Source organism: Pieris napi, chromosome Z, assembly GCF_905475465.1.
Source record: "Pieris napi chromosome Z, ilPieNapi1.2, whole genome shotgun sequence".
In the NCBI taxonomy this organism is placed as follows: Eukaryota; Metazoa; Arthropoda; class Insecta; order Lepidoptera; family Pieridae; genus Pieris; species Pieris napi.
The window spans coordinates 551,528-570,455 of record NC_062259.1 but is presented as its reverse complement, the minus strand read 5'-3'; the positions used below and the strand labels follow the sequence as shown (position 1 = coordinate 570,455).

At 35.0% G+C, this 18,928-nt stretch overlaps 2 protein-coding genes across 3 annotated transcripts; one reads left to right on the top strand and one right to left on the bottom strand.

Moving 5' to 3' along the window:
- Positions 1–2,146: 2,146 nt before the first annotated feature.
- On the bottom strand, positions 2,147–4,643 carry LOC125062717. The gene has a single exon (XM_047668803.1). The coding sequence runs from the start codon at positions 4,472–4,474 to the stop codon at positions 3,452–3,454; it is 1,023 nt and encodes a 340-aa protein (XP_047524759.1). The 5' UTR covers positions 4,475–4,643; the 3' UTR covers positions 2,147–3,451.
- A 2,851-nt stretch (positions 4,644–7,494) lies between these two features.
- Positions 7,495–18,476, top strand: LOC125062845. Of its 2 annotated transcripts, XM_047669038.1 has the most exons (12): positions 7,495–7,573; positions 7,933–8,040; positions 8,901–9,007; positions 9,808–9,877; positions 10,595–10,717; positions 11,126–11,270; positions 11,875–12,007; positions 12,192–12,263; positions 13,167–13,197; positions 13,691–13,740; positions 13,973–17,661; positions 17,863–18,476. In XM_047669038.1, the coding sequence occupies exons 2-12, from the start codon at positions 7,941–7,943 to the stop codon at positions 18,440–18,442; spliced, it is 5,100 nt and encodes a 1,699-aa protein (XP_047524994.1). In that variant the 5' UTR covers positions 7,495–7,573; positions 7,933–7,940; the 3' UTR covers positions 18,443–18,476. The 2 variants fall into 2 exon arrangements, with proteins under 2 accessions (XP_047524994.1, XP_047524993.1); XM_047669037.1 differs by having other exon boundaries at positions 13,973–18,476.
- The last annotated feature ends 452 nt before the right edge of the window (positions 18,477–18,928 follow it).

Below are 18,928 nucleotides of genomic sequence, written 5' to 3'. Positions count from 1 at the left end.
GTCACGGTGCGCGCACGTCGTAAAATTTCACTCTCATCAATTTTTCATAACGCGCCTAAAGAAGTATAACTTCAATAATATTAATGTTAATCCATACCTCTTTCTCTCTCTTTTATCGACGGCTCATGTTTGAGCGTCGTGGTCAGTAAAGAAGCATCTGGAGCGGATCTGTTTCCATCGGTTTCTGTCCAGCGCCTCTCTTTTGACAGTGTATCAGGACGATAAGGCCGTTTCACGTTAATTACCGATTTAGAAACTCACAACAGTACTTACGTACTTCTCCACTACTCCGGCATCCGGTTTTTAACGATCCGATAACTTGCTAGATCGGAACGCGGTGTTTTATCGGTCCAAGTATATCCAAGTGGTTATAAATTATTATTAACAGGATTATTTATAGTTTGTTTAATTTGAAAGAATCTGGATAACCTGGACCAAACCAAATTATGTTGCTATTTATTTATATTTTTATACCATAGTATTAGTGAACTATTTACTAAGCAGATTTTAATATTTTAAGATAGACAATATAAAAAAAGTAATTGACTTGCCAGGGCAATAAAATATTCAGAATTTAGAACGTTTTATTAATAAAATAAAGTATATGGGTTTTAGTTAATATAGGTGTTGCATGATAAATATATAAGTATCGATTATTGTCGGATCGGATATATTGGAGAAGCGCAATCCGGCTTTCCGATATTTATCTCATGACTCATTCCGGTATCTGACACCGGACCGGAGCAGTGGAGAAAGGGCCTAAGTCTCACTTGATCGGTCCATCTGGTTGGTGAACTACCACGTGATCTTTTGCCTTGTGTGAACCACGATCAATAATACAATTCGTCGGCATATGGTAGACTGGCAAGTTTGTATGCGGAGTTGGGTCAGAATCAATGTATTGGTGCTCTTCGCAGTCCACGGTATTCTGAGCATTTGCTTTCAGCACCACAAAGCATCTCAAAGGCATAGATACTTTCTTTTCAAAACTAGCCTAAGTTGATTTATGGGCATAAATCTAAATATCCAATAAAACTACACTGTTTTTGTTAATACTTCTTGACAATTGGAAGAGCGTGACTTACCCACCATTATTGTTTCCTATTTACTTTTAATTAGATTTAATTGACATGATAATTCGTTTAGTATTAAGATTTAAAGAAAACACTTTTTTACCAGATTGAAGATGTTTTATTATAACTTTACAATTATTTTACATAATTTTAAATTTTTCTGATGTTAAAAAAGTGTTTTCTTTAAATGTGTAAAACTTATGTCAATAAAAGACAATACACTAGTATTAAGATTTCAAATGAATAAAATATTTTTTTCTTGTTTTGTGTTTTAATATATTTTGCCTTTAGGATAGTTTGGGATTTCGTCTCACCTTTGTTTGACTAACATTATAACGTAACGAAAAGTAAAAATTAGATTGTTTTGATAATAGTTGTCTATTATCAAAACAATCTAAGTAATAAATGACCTATATTGCTTCTGCAACTATCGTCGAATTAAAAATTTGCACCGACTTCCGGTACCATCACTTTAGTACGGCACTAGGTTTTTCGACATTTATTTTTAATCATCTATACACTTATAACAAAGCCGTGCATTAATAATTAGTCGAAATTCCTCACTTGTACCTGAGAAATTCCATTCACTCACATACTCATATGTACCGCTCAGAAATTACGGCATATTGCTCAGAGTTATTTTCAGATATAGTAACAGCCTTCTAAACGTAATTCACGTTGGGTCATTTCACAGGTATTTTTTGTTCGTGGGCTTGTGGTCTATCAGAGGCGATTTCTTTAACCACTTTAGAAACTAAATTTTCACTAACGATTCAAAACTATTCATTAACAAACCTGCAGCTGAGTTTCATCATCGGATGTTAAGGTAGAATACAAAATACCATCCGTATCACCTCGACGAGCGTTTCTAAAGGCACAGTTTTTGCTGCGCACCACCACTGTGGTACCAGCTACCCACTGAAGTATTCCCGAACCAATTCGCCTTATAGTCAACGAATATGAATTTCTAAAAGCCGGTAATGAACTGGCATATGGAAAATAAATAGTAACATACATAATATGTGTATGCAATTATGACTTAAATTTCTTTTAAAGATAGTAAAACTCGCAAATAAAAGATTAATCTTTAAAATAAATTTATTATAAGATAAATACAAGGTCATATAAAAAATTATAAAATATCACAAAATAATTTCTATCACTATTAACAATATTCAGCAGTGGTAAACTAGTTGTTTCAGGATCAGACTAATTGTTCAATCCATTTGATGCATACTTAACATTCGCATGATCAAGGAAAACAGTGAGAAAACTAGCATGCCTTGGCCTTAAGACCCACAAAATTCCAATTAAAGACATGTAGTTTGACAAGTTTAGAACAAATAGATTTGTTAAAACTTCTACTCATGTAGTATTGCCAACTTACATGGTAACTATGTATTATTTATATTTGTATATAGGAAAGGAGTGATGTTTTAAAAGCAACAGTAGTTATGGTTTAGACCAAACATACATACAGCAGACTACAACTAGAGAGATTTGCTATATTAGATTCCAGTCAAGAGGTATGCTTAGTATTTCCCTTAATGCTAAAAATGTATTGGTTCAGAAATGATGGTCATACCATATACTTTCTGAGCTTAGATAGACATCTGTTTGATTAAAATAAGGTTTTTTCTATCTATACTTATCATTGTGATATAATTCTATTTAATATAATTTATAACTTCATCAATTATTTCTATTATGTAAGATTCAAGTTTTTTTGTGAGATGATTATCATTATTCTTATAGTCTTGCCAGGGAATGGAGTGTTCAGAGGAGTTGTTGTTTCTTAAGTCAGTTTTTGCCAACCACGCACCACCGCTATGAACTAGCTGCCCACTGAAGTATTTTCAAACCAATTCAACTTAGGGTCCTTCAAGAAAAGAGCGTACACATTCTTGTCTTGAAGGCCGGCAATGCACTTACAAGCCTAGTGCCACTTCTGGCAATATGTGTTGCCAGAAGGCTTGCAAGTGCTCCCTGTTTGCCTCCTGTTACATAAAAAAAATATATAATTGTTTACATTATGTGATAACATAGTTTAATATATTAATGAAAGTTTATACAAAGACAAAAAACAATGTATTTTAATTGAACAATTTCATACTACGCTTAACCCATGACCTTTCAGCTCCAATTAATATTATATTATTTGTGGGCAAGATATCATATAAATATCACATAACATATTATATATTAATCCAATTTTCACTATTTATTTATATCATAGGTTTTCTTAGCGCTATGGTTAAATTATACATAATGTATTATGTTAATAAGTTATGTTCTCACATTTAATACAAATTTATCCAATATTTGAGTTGCCTATTTTTATGTAGATATTTAAGCTTTTGATTCTTGTAACAAATTTGTCACTCTTTATTATCAGTCTTATCATTGTGAAACTTGAAAACTCTTTCAAAATTCACTGTATTTTGATTATACACACTATGATCTGGTGAATCTCCCCAACTTAGTGGTGTTATTCGTTTATTGGGGGTCCCGGGTTTTACGGCTGTTTCTGATTGCTCACTGGATTGTTCCGGGTTTGATGACCCTTCAAAGGACTCATTCAAAAAATCCATCATTCGTTCTTTATACAACTCGGAACTTGTCTCTGGAGTTTTCGCTTTTTCATTCTTCAAATAAAAACCATTTTTATTATGGGCAAGAAAAATCCTATTAAGTTTGGGGTGAAATTTTCTTCCCTGTGTTCCTTTTATCTTTGTCACGACTTGGACACAATCTCCGCGTTTATCCTCAACATTATACGTGTTTTTCATACCTTTATATGAGATTTTTATACTTAAAATCGACAAGATCAACTCTAATATCGTAGCAATCAAAATATTCACAAACAAAACATTATTTGTAAACAATTTAGTTTGTTCTTCGGTAACATTTCGATTAATTACCAAGTGGGTCTCATTCTTATTGAGTATATCGGTGTGTTTTAACACAAAGACTTCTCTCTCGCCATTATTAGTTAATCCCCATGTTATAATCAAACAAATGGCTAATAAACACGATAAAAACGCAACAACAGACGCTATGAAAAACAATGCTATATTTTTATCAATGTACCACTTCACAGAAGACAAAATTGCAGTCAAACCAGCTGTCAACGCGAATATTGACACTAAACTTGGCGCCATCACTAACAGATATGAATTATCGTTGTTTGTGGAATTCTTGAAGTTAGATATGTTAGTAAATTCTGAATTTTCGTTTGGTATGATTAATGTTAGGCTTGTTAATATTAGTAATGTTATCGCCAGAACAATGTGAACCCAAGCAAAGCCAGACACGGTCGACGCAGAATACCGACGTTCCGATGGATACAAGTTCCTTGGATCTGGTTTCGTTTTCACTTTTATTGTATACACGTCTTCCATTTCTGTCACTAATTATTAACAAATAAATATACTATTTAAAACATAAAAACGATAATTAAAACTTTTAAATTCTTTTCAAACGGTTTTCCTTAACGAATTTTGCGTTGTTTTTGTATCAACTGGACACGTGCGGTCCTACCAAGTGCTGTATAACGACTGACTTGAAGTTTGATATAGTGAAAACAAATATGAATGTAACGTAAAAAATATGGTATGAAGTTAGCTACATATATATAACCGTCCATGGAATAACTAAATAAGATATGCGTTGTACTAAAGATAAGTGGGAAAAATTTTAAATACCTATATATTCCGGTTTTAAATGGTTAACCCATTTTAATCTTTTAAGATTTTCCATATATTTGCTACGTAGGCTTCATTATAACCGTACATTAAGCCTTAAACAGCTAAACAGCTGTTTAAGGCTTATTATATAAGTTTATATTAGGTATGTTTTATCTTTATCACTCCCGTCACAATTTAAAATAAATGAAACTGACAGAACTTAAAGATCAATGTTATAAAAATTAAAAATGTATCCTAAAGAAATAATTATTACAAACAAAAATTTAATTTACTGAAATCAATCAAACTTATTATAACATAGTGACGTGGTTACCACTTTAGTTCGTTTATTTACACTTACGCCCATCTATGTTGAAACTTTTATCTTAACATTCGAAATACCTGATAATATTCTACCATATTATAACCGTTATTGTCGAGATACAATGGAAATTGAACCCTATTTATAAGGTTATAAAAAATTATTTTAAATAAAAAAGTTTTAATCAAATAATAATAATAATGATATCAATCCGTTGTGATTTTGAAGAATTTAAAGACAACTTCGAAAGAAAGATTGTACTTATTTAAGAATAAATTAGTTTAGTTATATTATATATAACATTTAATTGTCACAATTATTAATTAATTTAAAAGAAATGGTCAATGACCCCATGACCATGCGATGTAATGACTATGCTGACCAGTTACCGTAAAGCGTTTTGGCCGACTTCAAAAGCAGGCGGTTATTAGTTTGATATTCTTAAAATATGCAAAACAAAACTGCAACTGCAAATTAAAACTTTAAACGTGTGATATTATTGAAATTTGATATTTTATTTTACGTTTCCTAATATGTGTGCTAAGTTTTGCAAATAAGTGTATGTGTGTATGTATGTCCACGTTTGTAACAGTCTAAGTTTATAATATTTGTAAAATTTTGATTACCTAATGTATTTTTATAGAGCGTAATAAAGTATTTTGTACAATAAAATGACTTATTAATTTGTAAACTATTAATAATTACAAAACATTTCAATTTTTTAACAACGCAATTTGTTCATTCGTTACTCCTATTATGAAATTATATGAACCAGACATTAGATCTTCCATCGTTTTCCAACAAAGGACGTAAATAGAGACGGACATATAAAAGTGTGGCGAATGAAACCTTCGCGCACTAACCTCTTTGGTAATATCTTTACGTTATAGTCTGTGTTATTATTGTTTGATGTAAAAAACGGCGGGCTGATTCGCTTGTCAATAGAATTAGCATTTTGCTAATTATTGTCCCACGATATTGTGGGAAATTTGTATTTAATACAAAACGATTTTTAAGACTACATAACCATTATATTATTATCAAATAATTTAATATACGGCAAATACATACCTTTATATATCCGGTTCAAGTGCACAGGCGCTAATTAAATATTTAAATTGGCGTCTGGTAGATACCTATTACCGGTGACGCCAGAGCTGGTGCTTTCAACGAATAAGTATCCCAACAGCGCGAAAATGCCAGTGAAAGGTTTTCAATAAGTTTTTTTTATGATTGAAAGCTGTTTTTTTTTAAAATATAAATTTGTTAAATTATACTTTGGTTTATATTTATTTGCACTAAGTCCTTCCACTTTAGGTTAACGAAATTCTAGCTATACTATTTTTGAGCTGTTTAGGTGTATAGGACTTCCTCTTGGCTGCACTTTCAATGCCTAAATCAAATCAAAACATCTGGAGAATACCTACCAATAAACCCCGGTCGTATTGGATCCGCACATACCAAAGCGATGGTCATTTCATTGTCTCTCAAACCACGCAGCATCACGACTTCTCCACCACCTTGCATCTTATAAAATGTAAGATTTAACAAACTTCCTTTTACAATTACAAAAGAATTTAACAATATTCTTAATCAAGACATTACAACAACAAATTACTCTTTATGTACAAACAAGAAATTAATAACTCTGATTAGTTTTTGGGTACTTTTTGGATATTAAAGTAAACACTTAAGAATAAGAAGTCTAGTAAGAATTAAATAATACAGAAAGTTGCAAACAATGAAATAAAAGTACTAATTTGGAAATACAAATGAATAGGTATCGATAATTTCAAAATTTTCGGAACCCTATAATCTATCGACACGAAATTAGGTTAATTTCAATGTTGATTATTCTTTAACTTTAAAATTAAAAAATTCGTATGAATAGTCACTGCGAACAGTTACTTAATTAAATTAATAACAATGTGATTACATTATGTAAACAATATTTTTGTAAACATAATAACCGTTAAAGATTAATAAGAAATTGCCAAAGATAACGTCTATCAGGAAAGAGTTTTTCATCAAGAAAAAAGAATCTAAATAAATCGTGATCTGTGATATTATGATATCAATTTCTTGACATGTACTAAATATTATTAATGTATACAAAATTATTGTTTAAACTTTTTTAATCCAAAATTAATTTATATAATGTAAGTATTATGAGTTAGAAGCGTAACAAAGAAAACTAATATGTTAGGTCTGTTTTAGTTAAAGTCCTTACTACTTGGATATTAGGCTCAAAATATATGGCGGAAGTCCGGCACGATTGTAGTATCACTATCTCTCTTCAATCTGAGTCAGCAAGGAAAAACTACTAGCGGAAAATCTGTTTCTACCGGTTTCTGTCCAGCGCCTCTTTTATTACAGTGTAGTATCACAATAGCTAATCGATAAATATTTTCAGGCCAAGTACAAGTAGTGAAATTGAGAGTTGCTTTCAACCCGACTTCACTTGCATCGTCCTCAATCTGTTGAAGTTTCGTGTAAGTTATGTTTAAGTGGCAATTGGATTTATTCACTTGAGGAAAAGTATGTGTGAGAATGTCCAAACGAACGCTTTCTGCATGCGTAATGCGTTGGTCTCTTTCTGTTTCTATTCTTGAAGCTTGTCCTCATAAAAGAAACCGTACAATGGAACTATTCAGGAGACAATTGGTGAAAAATAAATAGATTGTGACATAATATTATGTAGTGGAAGATTGTGCTTTGAAATTTTGTTGTTCAATTAGTTAGTGTTAACTTGTTTGTGTATATAAAGAGTGATTTGTTGTTGTAATGTCTTGTTTAAGAATATTGTTAAATGATTTTGTTATTATAAAAGAAAGTTTGTTAAATCTTACAGTTTATAAGATGCAAGGCGGTGGAGAAGTCGTGATGCTGCGTGGTTTGAGAGACAAGGAAGTGACTATCGCTTTGGTATGTGCGGATCCAATAAGACCGGGGTTTATTGGTAGGTATTCTCCAGATGTTTTGAATGTTTTAATAGATGACTTGATATACGAGTACGCATCCAAAGTCCAGCCCTGCGATTCTGTAACTCACTTCACGAACTCACACAGCGGTTTTTGCATCGGCGGTCGCTCTCAAATCAGTCGTGAAGCAGTCATTTTATGATTTGGCATTCTGAAAAGGTGGGAGCTTGTAGTTTATTGTTTATCAGAATGCCAAATCATAAAATGACTGCTTCACGACTGATTTGAGAGCGACCGCCGATGCAAAAACCGCTGTGTGAGTACGTGAAGTGAGTTACAGAATCGCAGGGCAGATGAAGCATTTCATTAGGAGCCAAAAAGAAGTCCTACACCCCTAAACAGCTCAAATATAGCATAGCTAGCAATTCGTTAACCTAAATTGGAAGGACCTAGCGCGAATCAAACAAGAATATAATTTAAAAACATTATATTTTTAATAAAATATACAGCTTTTAAGCATAAAAAAAAGTTCAAGTTCCATTTAACAACAGTCCTACCATCAAGGGCGTGAAACAAGAACCTCTCTGCCGCTCTTTTTTTCCTTTTACAATGCTGGTACGGCTCCACATGACATTTCAGCATTAAATCATTATAATAAACAAAACAAATGAATGGAGACTCTCTCTTTGGGATGCCTCACTAGGGTCGCCAGCCAATCATCGCTTCTTGACTCCCGTCTCGGATACTAGCACTACCAGGCTTGCGTTTACCCCCAATTTTACGTTTGGAAGTTACATATGACCAAATAGGACCTGGAACACAGTGAGACCATACCTTCACCGCATTATTACTATATTATATTCCACTATTGTGTTAGTTTAAAGATGTTACGTTTTAGGTAAGAAATCACCCACGCGTACAGTTCAATCAAATGTTGAAACAAATACAGACGTGTGCTACACTGATAGTGCGGTTCAAATAGATGGTAGCAGTTTTAAGAAGAATGTAAGTCATTTTATTTGTATTTATTTATTCACGCCTCTTTTCGGTAGGCAGAGACCACGGATCTCCACTTGTTACAGTCCTGACATACTCAAATCAAAATCAAAATACGTTTATTCAGTTTAGAATCTTATGAATGTCAAAAACGTTTACAAAATTCGCGAAAGAGCAAGACTACGCCAACCGTTCGCAAAACTACCAGGAGGCCTTGTTCTGAGAAGAACGGGCAAGAAACTCAGCAAGTTTTACCCTTACATTACAATTATTCAAAGGAAAATGTCATAAACCACAACGTCATTAAAGTTACATAAGTAAAAAAGATCTGTTCTGTGATTTACCACATTCACCGTTACACACATATTCACAACACTACTTTGCTTCATCCACCTTCATTACATTCATGCTCTGGTACTTTGACCTGCCCCTTCTCTAGTCCAGGCTGTACTTGGTTCAAGGGGTCACAATTCAAGGTTGCTGTGTATATCCTATTCGTAACCTGCTTCTCATTCATCCATGGCCTTAGGTATGGCCAAGAATAATAATAGCCTTTTATTTCAGATACTTTTAAATATAAACACATTTACATTTCTATATTATTGTATGTATCTGTGTGCCCTTTTTTGGCAAAGGCCTCCTACAAATCCCGCCATTCCTCTCTGCAATGTGCCACTTTCTGCCATGTATCAGCTGTTTCCTTAATTTGATGTATCCACCTTCTAAATTGTCTTTCTCTTTTTCGTTTACTGAATCTTAGGCACTAGTTTAGTACTTTACTTTAAGATTAATTAAGAATAATGTTTTAGGACACCTACTCTATGGAGTATCCACCACCACCGAAATGGGAACATCCACAGCGATCGTCTGCAATTTCGCGTAAGTACCTAACAGAGACATGAAAGGACTTTGATTGACCTGCCCTGCGATTCTGCGATAAACAATAAAGTACAAGCTCCCACCTTTTCAGAATGCCAAATCATAAAATGACTGCTTCACGACTGATTTGAGAGCGACCGCCGATGCGAAAACCGCTTTGTGAGTTCGTGAAGTGAGTTACAGAATCGCAGGGCAGTGTTTTGAATTAGGGGACCGAAATGGAGTCATTATTATAGATTCTATATTTATTTCAACAAAATAAGCTACCAAAACCGGCCAATCCAAACTATTTACATCACATACAAAACAAAACATACACATAGAAAAAACCAACACAACATAATTAGATTGAAATATTAACAAAAAGATTAAATATTTCTTAGAAAATGGGAAGCAGACATTTTGTCACTCAACGGACAATTAAAAACGTGTGTAAATCTATGTTTATTATTTCCATATATTGTCATGTGTGGCTTTTTAGAGTTCGCCTCCTAACGTAACCATCATGAACACTAACGTATAATTGTTCAGTCACACTGCTCGCTTGAACCGAGACTTTAGAATTCTAACCTCGTCTATTCTGCCATATTCTGTATATGTCTTCCAATAATACAAAAAGTACAAACAAATCCAAGAGGTATGCCATATTATTCAATGCTCTTATAAGGTTCGATTTGACGGAGAAATGTTATATGTGTAAGAGATATATGTTGTCAGGTATGTTCCACAATACGGATGCCTTCGCGGAGTCGTTGAGGAAGTACCCCAATCCTGGCTTAGAGAAATCTCAATCAGATGAAATCGTCCAACGGATTTTGAGCTACGCACAAGGCAGGAGTTGTGAGTAACGTTATCATATTACTTAGTTTGTCAGGAAATAATCCTTACAGTCATATATCATGTCTATAGGTCCCTGGTTTCAGCACCAGGAACGAAAATAACCTAACGTATGAAATGACACACCACACAATGTTTAAACTGCTTTATTATCAAAGAACTTACATTAAAATACATTAAACTACAATACACACACTCCCTTGAGAGAGGTGAGCTTGTGCTTGGCCCGTTTGGGGCTCATGCCCCCTTCGGGTGTTGTATTAATATTGGCAACCTGCTGATACAGATTACATATTAAAAACAAATGAAGATAGAGTCCCTCTTTGCACTGACTTTTGAACTACGGATATAACTTTCATAACAACGTTTACAAACAATAACAATAGGGTTAATTTTTATTGCATTATCCAGTTAGCAAGAAATCAAAGTCTAGAAGCATGAGATCACTTCTGTACAAGAGTTCGAATCATAAGAGAAGTGCGAAGAGATCTATTGGTGTTGTGACGAGCTCTGTGTCTCTCTTGTTCGGGAGGTCTTCCAGTCTTGTTAATACAAGGTGAGTACTTCTAAACATATTTCACGGTTTCTTAAAAATTCCGCTGTTTATATAGTAAATATATATATATATATATATGTTTATATAGATAACATATAACACTTTTAATGATAGCACGGGGGATACTCTTTTCATTGGCCGGGCAGGTATTTCTCGGGCAGTTGTCGATGAGTACGAAGCAAACTTGTGCCTGAAGTTGAAACTCTGGTACGAGGAGTCTCGGACTGAAGCCGACCACATCTAGTCCAATTTTAACTCCAAGAAGACACAAGATTGCGCTTTTTCTGCTAAAAAAGTCTCTTCGAAGACACTCTCCTTAAAGCCACAGCCAGCGTCCGGAAACTTCAGTTCAGTTTCGCGGTCATTTGAAAGGAAAGCTTGGCGTGCTCAGCAAGGCGAGACGGTACTTCACTCCGGCCATTGTTTGCATCTTTATCATGCTCAAATTAGGGATCCACAAGGAGTACTGTTCTCACCTCTGACTTTGACTTCCTTCGAGAAATAAACGAACCTCAAGTTTTATTTTTTATATTAATTCCAGCTTCGATTAATTTTTTAATCATTCGTTCAATTCTAAGTTCTTTTAAAAGTTTACTCTTTTCAGGCCAGAAATAGACACAAGGTATAATTACTTAAACACAAGTATGTCGAAACCGGGACTCGAAGTCCGATACTTGACGGGACTCAAACGGGCGATTTGCACCAAATTACTGGACTTGTGTGATGATTCACCAAAGGTATAGTTGGTTCTACTGGATCAAGTTGATTTTAAACTAATTTGGATATTTATACTTTCTGTAAACTATAATTCCGATGGTATATTGACGATTTAAAAGATAATAGATCTTTAAAAATACTTGTCAATAATCTGTGATAGGCATTGATGAGTCTGCCATGTGGTTGAACTAAAACAAATTACAGATTTGTCCGAAAATCAAGAGTCGATTCAGCAATCACAAGCGACATTGCCGATCACGTACTTTCCAAATTAAGGTAATTTTAATCTGGAATAATGCCGTAATTAGCTGTAGTGTGGACTCAGCCCTGCGATTCTGTAACTCACTTTTCGAACTCACACAGCGGTTTTCGCATCGGCGGTCGCTCTCAAATCAGTCGTGAAGCAGTCATTTTATGATTTGGCATTCTGAAAAGGTGGGAGCTTGTAGGTTTATTAGTTGTGAGTTCGAAAAGTGAGTTACAGAATCGCAGGGCAGTTTCCGCAATTAGCTGATATTACTTATAGACTTAGACTCTTCACGGAGCGACCTCACTGCTCTGAGGATTTGTGTTTGTTTGGAAGCCACAGCCACGCACTCCAGGGCTACGTGTGATTGAATCCTCTGGGCTCAAACCTCTGCAGTAATAATTCCGTAATTAGGGTAGATGTTATTAAGCGATGGCTTTTGTTAGAAAAAGGTTACTAACATGGGAAGGCCAGACCAATGTGCTATTACAAACTCTAAGTTAACAGGGTCCTTAATTAAGAGATACTTAAATCAACAATTTAAATACGTTCAAGAATCCCAGAGAGGACTAAAAGAGGTCACTTGGTGCTGACATCAATGGATGACATTTCTTCTTGACGACTCATTGGTCTAGTGGTTAGTACCCCTCACTGCGAATCCATGGGTCCTGAGTTCGATCCCCGGCTGAGACGAACATCGATGTGATGAGCATTTGGTGTTGTGCTTAGGTCTTGGGCGTTTAAATATGTATTTATATGTCTATCTATCTATAATATGTATGTATATCCGTTGCCTAGTACACATAACACAAGCTTCACCAGCTTAGCTTAGTCCCATACTAGGTCAATTGGTGTGAATTGTCTTAAGAAAAAAAAGTTATTACATAGATTATGTATCTACTGTTAAGTTATAATAAATATTAATTTCACAGCCTCAAGACAACAAAAGCATTGAAGTTCAAGGTACATAATTTATTATTATTTATAAATATAATAAGAACATTTTATCGAGTGTTTCTAAATATATTTTAACATATTGTGGCTTATAGTACGATTATGGATAAGATTTATTAACATCTCTTCATCTTCTGTATCTTCTACTGCATGGACATTAACATGGAGAGTGTTCGGATGGGCAGATTGATACCAGCATCTGAATTTCATCATCGGACCACCTCGACGTCCGTCGTCGTTCCACAACTGAGCGTACTTATGGCAGTTTTTCCGCGCACATATAGAACCAGCTGCCCCTCAGAGGGCAGTTGGGTATTTCGACCCAGTTCGACTCCGATTCAATAAAATAGCGTATTAATGGACCGGCAACGCATTTGCGAGCCTTGTGGCAGTGTGAGTGTCCATGGGCGATAGCATCACTTTTCATCAGATGGGCGTTCTGCCGGCTTGCCCAATGTTTACAAGGATTGAGAGTTATAAATTAAATATAATTCTTTTCCAGCTATTTCTCCTCGCGAAACCAGAGACGCGAGTGTTGAGGGAACATGTCACGTAAGATTTCCACTTGTTTTGTGATCTTGCTAAAAAGATTCCATCTATTATGTATGCTTTTATAAAGCATTGTAAGCATGTAATTGGACAATCATAGTTTAAACTTTAAACAGTGTCATTTATGAGATCAGAGTAAAATTCGATCAAAGATTCTCCAAGCCTTTTATGTGTTTCTTTGCGGTATTTAATAATTTCTTGTTAATCCCAAGTAAGTATAACGTTTTCATTACAGGGTATTGAAACACACGCAGAGAAGAAACAGAAATCCTGCTTCTGTCAAACGCCAGAAGAGTGTGTCTGCAAAACTAAATCCACTGAGAGACAAGCAGACAACAAACAAGACTTTGAGGATATATTGAAGAAACTAGTCCCAGGTTTGGATTTAAACGAACCTGAAGATCTTCCGTCTCGTGTTGAAAAACTTATCAAGGAATGGATTAACCAAGTTCCACCATTTTACAACGTGGACATATCCAGCGATCAAAAAGAGGGTTTTATTAGGAGAATGATAAATGAACTAAAAGATATTGAAAATTTGAATATAGCTGATGTTAAACAGAAAACTGTAAAGTGCTTGAATGATATCCCGGATTTACAAAATAAACGCGAATCTCTTGTTAACGATATGAGTGAAAATCTTACGAATAAATTAAAGTATTTGCTAGTCCAAGACGAATGGCAACACAATATAGCTGATCTCGTATCTGATATACTATCCAAATACGATATATCCGATAAGAACAAACAATTAATAACCAAGGCTGTAGCGCAAAAGTTGAAACCCGTAATAATGAATAGAGCGTTACCGAAAGAAGAATTTAAACAATATTTGACAGACGAAATAATTGGTTTAGTTCAACAGTTACCATTGGATGTTACAGAACATATAACTCAGTTATCAACAAAGAAGTCAATGGATAAAGGCATCCCCAGAAGTAGCAGAGGCCGTTCTTTTGATGGAGGTAAGAAAGAAGGCCCAGTGAGCAATATAGAAGATGCGGTTTTAGACTGGCTCGAAGATGTTCCTGAATTATCGAATTTACCGATACATGAAAGAAAAAAGCTTATCGCTCCCCTAGTGAAATCGTTAGCTAAGTCTAAAAACCCTGAGATGAAGAAAGGCATAGTCAAGAAATGGTTAAATGACGTCGTTAATAAAGATGGTACTCTTAGTTCACGATCTATTAATAAGCTCACGAGAAAGCTTGTTTCAAAGTTACAGCCGATGCAAGGTGCAAACCGAGATAGAAGAGTCACTGTCAGTCATTCAGTCAGCCCCAGTCAAGAAGGGCCCGATAAAAAAGAAAGAATGAAAGATAACATTTTCCGATGGTTACAAGATATTCCGCAACTAAATATGGATTTGCATAAAAATAAATTGGCTGTTGAAAATCTAGAAAATACACTTAATGAATTAGCAAGAGAAGGGAATACAAATGAGATCTCACCTGATACACGTTCTGTTATTAAGGACTGGTTGACAAATTTATTACGAGATAATAATATACGTTTACCGCGATCGAACATTGATAATTTAGTGAACAATTTGGTAAAGAAAATAAGAGAAAATGCTCCAACTGTGTCCTCCTACGCACCTCGTGCTAGTCGACAAGATCTCGATACAGAAGTCATGAAGTGGTTAAAAAATTCAGTAAATGTTAATGCAACGAATTTAGATAAGTACAAGCAGGCAGTACAAAAGTTGGTAAGTGATCTTGAAGATATAAAAAGTAAACAATATGACGATAGAACCCTTAAACGGATGGTAAATAATGCAATAAGGAAATGGGTTCATAAGTTAAATGAAGAAACGGGCGCAGTGATTCCACCGAGGGAAAGACAAAATCTAACAGAAAGCGTGTTGTCGCAAATGAGACGCGCTCCAAATAATCACATAGCCGAATTGCCACGTGGTACTAACAGTCCAAGTCCTAGTAAGAAATCTTCCAGAAGTTCATCAAGACAAGAAAAACAAAGTTATCCAAACCAATTAGCACCCAAGAGTCGTAAAAAGTGGAAAAAAGTACAAACTCCCAAACGTGATATCCACAATGGCGTTACCAAAGTCCTTGACAAGTATTCGTCGAATTATATGAAGAAAACAAAAGGAGAGCTTATATCAAGAATAACAGATGAAGTGGAAAAGAAACTGAATGACATTCCTAAACCAACTCACGCAGAAACAAAAGCACCTATATCCCACATTTTAAGGGATTACACTAAGTTTTCGGACAAGGACATCGATGATATAGCAAGCGCTGTTGTAGATAAGATTGTAGGGTTCTCTACGCCTTATATTCCTCGAAATAAACTCACATCAGATTATAAAGACGGGGGCAGGAACTATGAAAGTCATCAAGAATATGCAAGTGAAGAAGAAAGTGATAAAATATACACTGACGATTCCAAAAATACCGATGAAGATGAACAGCCGAAAACGTTACAGAAGCACAAAGTATTTAAAAATATTGCCAAGGATATATCCCAGAATATCGACAAGTTTCTTGGCCAAAACGAAGACCAACCACAGCGAGCGACATCTACACCGGACAGAGAGATTGAGCCATCATTGGAATCGTTATCTATACCGTCAATTCACGAAATTAATAATGAATCCGAGGTAGCTAGTGACACCCATAGAGAAGAGACTGGAGAGACAATGCCTGTAAAGAGAATTCTAAGTGATTGGTTGAGAGAACTAGACATTGATGAAAATTTAAAAAACAAAATTATCACTGAACTAGCCGAAGACATTTTAGATCGACAGAAATATTTGAAACTATCGAACAGTAAAGTTAGAAAGAGTGCGGAGTTGGAGCATCTCAAGTTTCAAGTGTTCAAACGTTTGAATAATGTGGTGAGTGACCGGGAATTAACACACTTCATGGGAAAAATAGAGGACTTGGCGGAGCGGCTGAATTTGTTTAGTAGTGGCAGTAATGGCGAAACTCCTGAAGCGTCGACGTACAAAAAACAATTGCGCATTATTATATCACAAACATTTCCTTTCATACATGATGAATCATTCGAAGTTTTTAAACATGACCTAGCGGATGCGTTTGTAAGCCTCCATTTCTGCGCAGACGATCAGACCGCCCGTAGTAAATATAGAATTAAAATACAAAAAGAAATTAACACCTTTTGCAATAATTACTTAAAACATTATCCCGGATCTCAATTAGACGTGCATGAACTAAATAGAGAGCTTTACATTGCACTATTACAAGTTCCCGTACCGAGTAAAGAACTCTTGGAGCCATCATACAATATTTCTTTAATTCAAGAAGAAGTTCAAAAATGGCTTAGTAACAGTCATCCACCAGAACCCATCTCAATGAATACCCGAGACAGAATATCGATTTTATCGACAAATATATATAATCTACAAAACAATCCGTCCAACAAAGATCTTGAAATTTTCAAAACAATATCAGACTGGTTAAAAGAATACAGTTTTGTTAGCGGAAAACATATAGATATCGCTACCGAAGCCAAGGCTCTTCATTACAACATAAGACATACACAAGCCAGCAGTCCGCGAAATGAAATAAGTATTAATGTTACACAGAATGTGGATAACCAAACAAAGAAAGAAAACGGAACTCAATACACCCCATTTATGCCTCAAAGTAACTTAAGCGCAGAAGACAGAGCTTATTTAAATAGAATAAGAGCAAGACAACAATTAAATGAAATTCAAAACTCACAAGTAAAATACGTTGACACCAGTTCTCCTCCTGTAACTACAAGTACTCAGACCATACCAGATCGACCCGTAGAGAGGGCTGTTAATGTTGATATTTCACCACAAGTACTTGTTAAAGAATACCATTGGGACTCCGAGCCGTCTAGGGTACACCAGCCTTTTAACACTTCAAATATAAATGAACTCACGCAGCCACAGAACATAAACCAGTCAACATATCTATCATCACACCACGTTTCCAATCCTCAACAAACACAATCTCAAGACGTAAATTCTACCGAAATGCATCAAATTCATGTAGAAAATCGTAATCCACAAATTACAGTAGACAGCATTGGCGACAGACATCCAAATATTGAAATTAATAAACGACCAGTTATAGCAGGATTCCCAACGCCGTTCGAGAGAAAGTCAACATATCTATCATCACACCACGTTTCCAATCCTCAACAAACACAATCTCAAGACGTAAATTCTACCGAAATGCATCAAATTCATGTAGAAAATCGTAATCCACAAATTACAGTAGACAGCATTGGCAACAGACATCCAAATATTGAAATCAATAAACGACCAGTTATAGCAGGATTCCCAGCGCCGTTCGAGAGAAAGTCAACATATCTATCATCACACCACGTTTCCAATCCTCAACAAACACAATCCCAAGACGTACATTCTACCGGAATGCATGAAATTCATATAGAAAATCGTAATCCACAAATTCCAACAGACAGCATTGGTAACAGACATCCTAACATTGAAATCAATAAACGACCAGTTATCGCTGGATTCCCAGCACCGTTCGAGAGAATGACATTTCAAAGGCCGTTTGAATTGAGACAAGAAAGTAAAATGGTGAAATGTTGTAAATGCGGAGCTCGTGTAATCACGAAATGTAGATCTAGGAATTGTCAGCATCATAACAGAATGTGTTCTAGATGCTACAGTGGAGCCTGTCCACATCCTGCGCAGTTGTATTTTCATAGACAGTTTTGAATGTGTTTTGTATTAAATGTTTATGATGTGCTTTTACTTTCGTTTAAATCTTATTTACGTTCTAATATAAAAAATTATGAGATTTTTTCAAAAAGGAAATATTACACAGACACATTACAATTACAGGAAAATAAAATTAAATACAATCTTTAAATAGCTCAAGGTTTTGACTTACTTAAGCTCCTATATTGTTAGCTTTTTTGTTGAATTTGGCGAAATGTATAGAATATAGTATATATTATGTAGAAAGACTAAACAAAATGATTCGACGCTCATTCTAATGCCCGGTTCACATTATTCCAGTAGCATTCCAATCCGGCGCTGGAATGCTACTGGAATAATGTGAACCAGAACTGGAATGTACCATACTCACTGGAATGATATAGTATAAATCCAGTCCAGTTGACTGGAATGACAGTCTATTTTTCATTCCAGGTCACCTATTCCAGCACCACTGGAATAGTGCGAACGGCCAATCCAGTTTTT

Coding starts and splice junctions, on each gene's coding strand:
- LOC125062845 (XM_047669037.1), top strand. CDS start 7,941: ATGCAAGGCGGTGGAGAAGTCGTGATGCTGCGTGGTTTGAGAGACAAG. Junction 8,041..8,900: donor AATAAGACCGGGGTTTATTG/GTAGGTATTCTC, acceptor GTTACGTTTTAG/GTAAGAAATCACCCACGCGT. Junction 13,741..13,972: donor GTGTTGAGGGAACATGTCAC/GTAAGATTTCCA, acceptor TTTTCATTACAG/GGTATTGAAACACACGCAGA.
- LOC125062717 (XM_047668803.1), bottom strand. CDS start 4,474: ATGGAAGACGTGTATACAATAAAAGTGAAAACGAAACCAGATCCAAGG.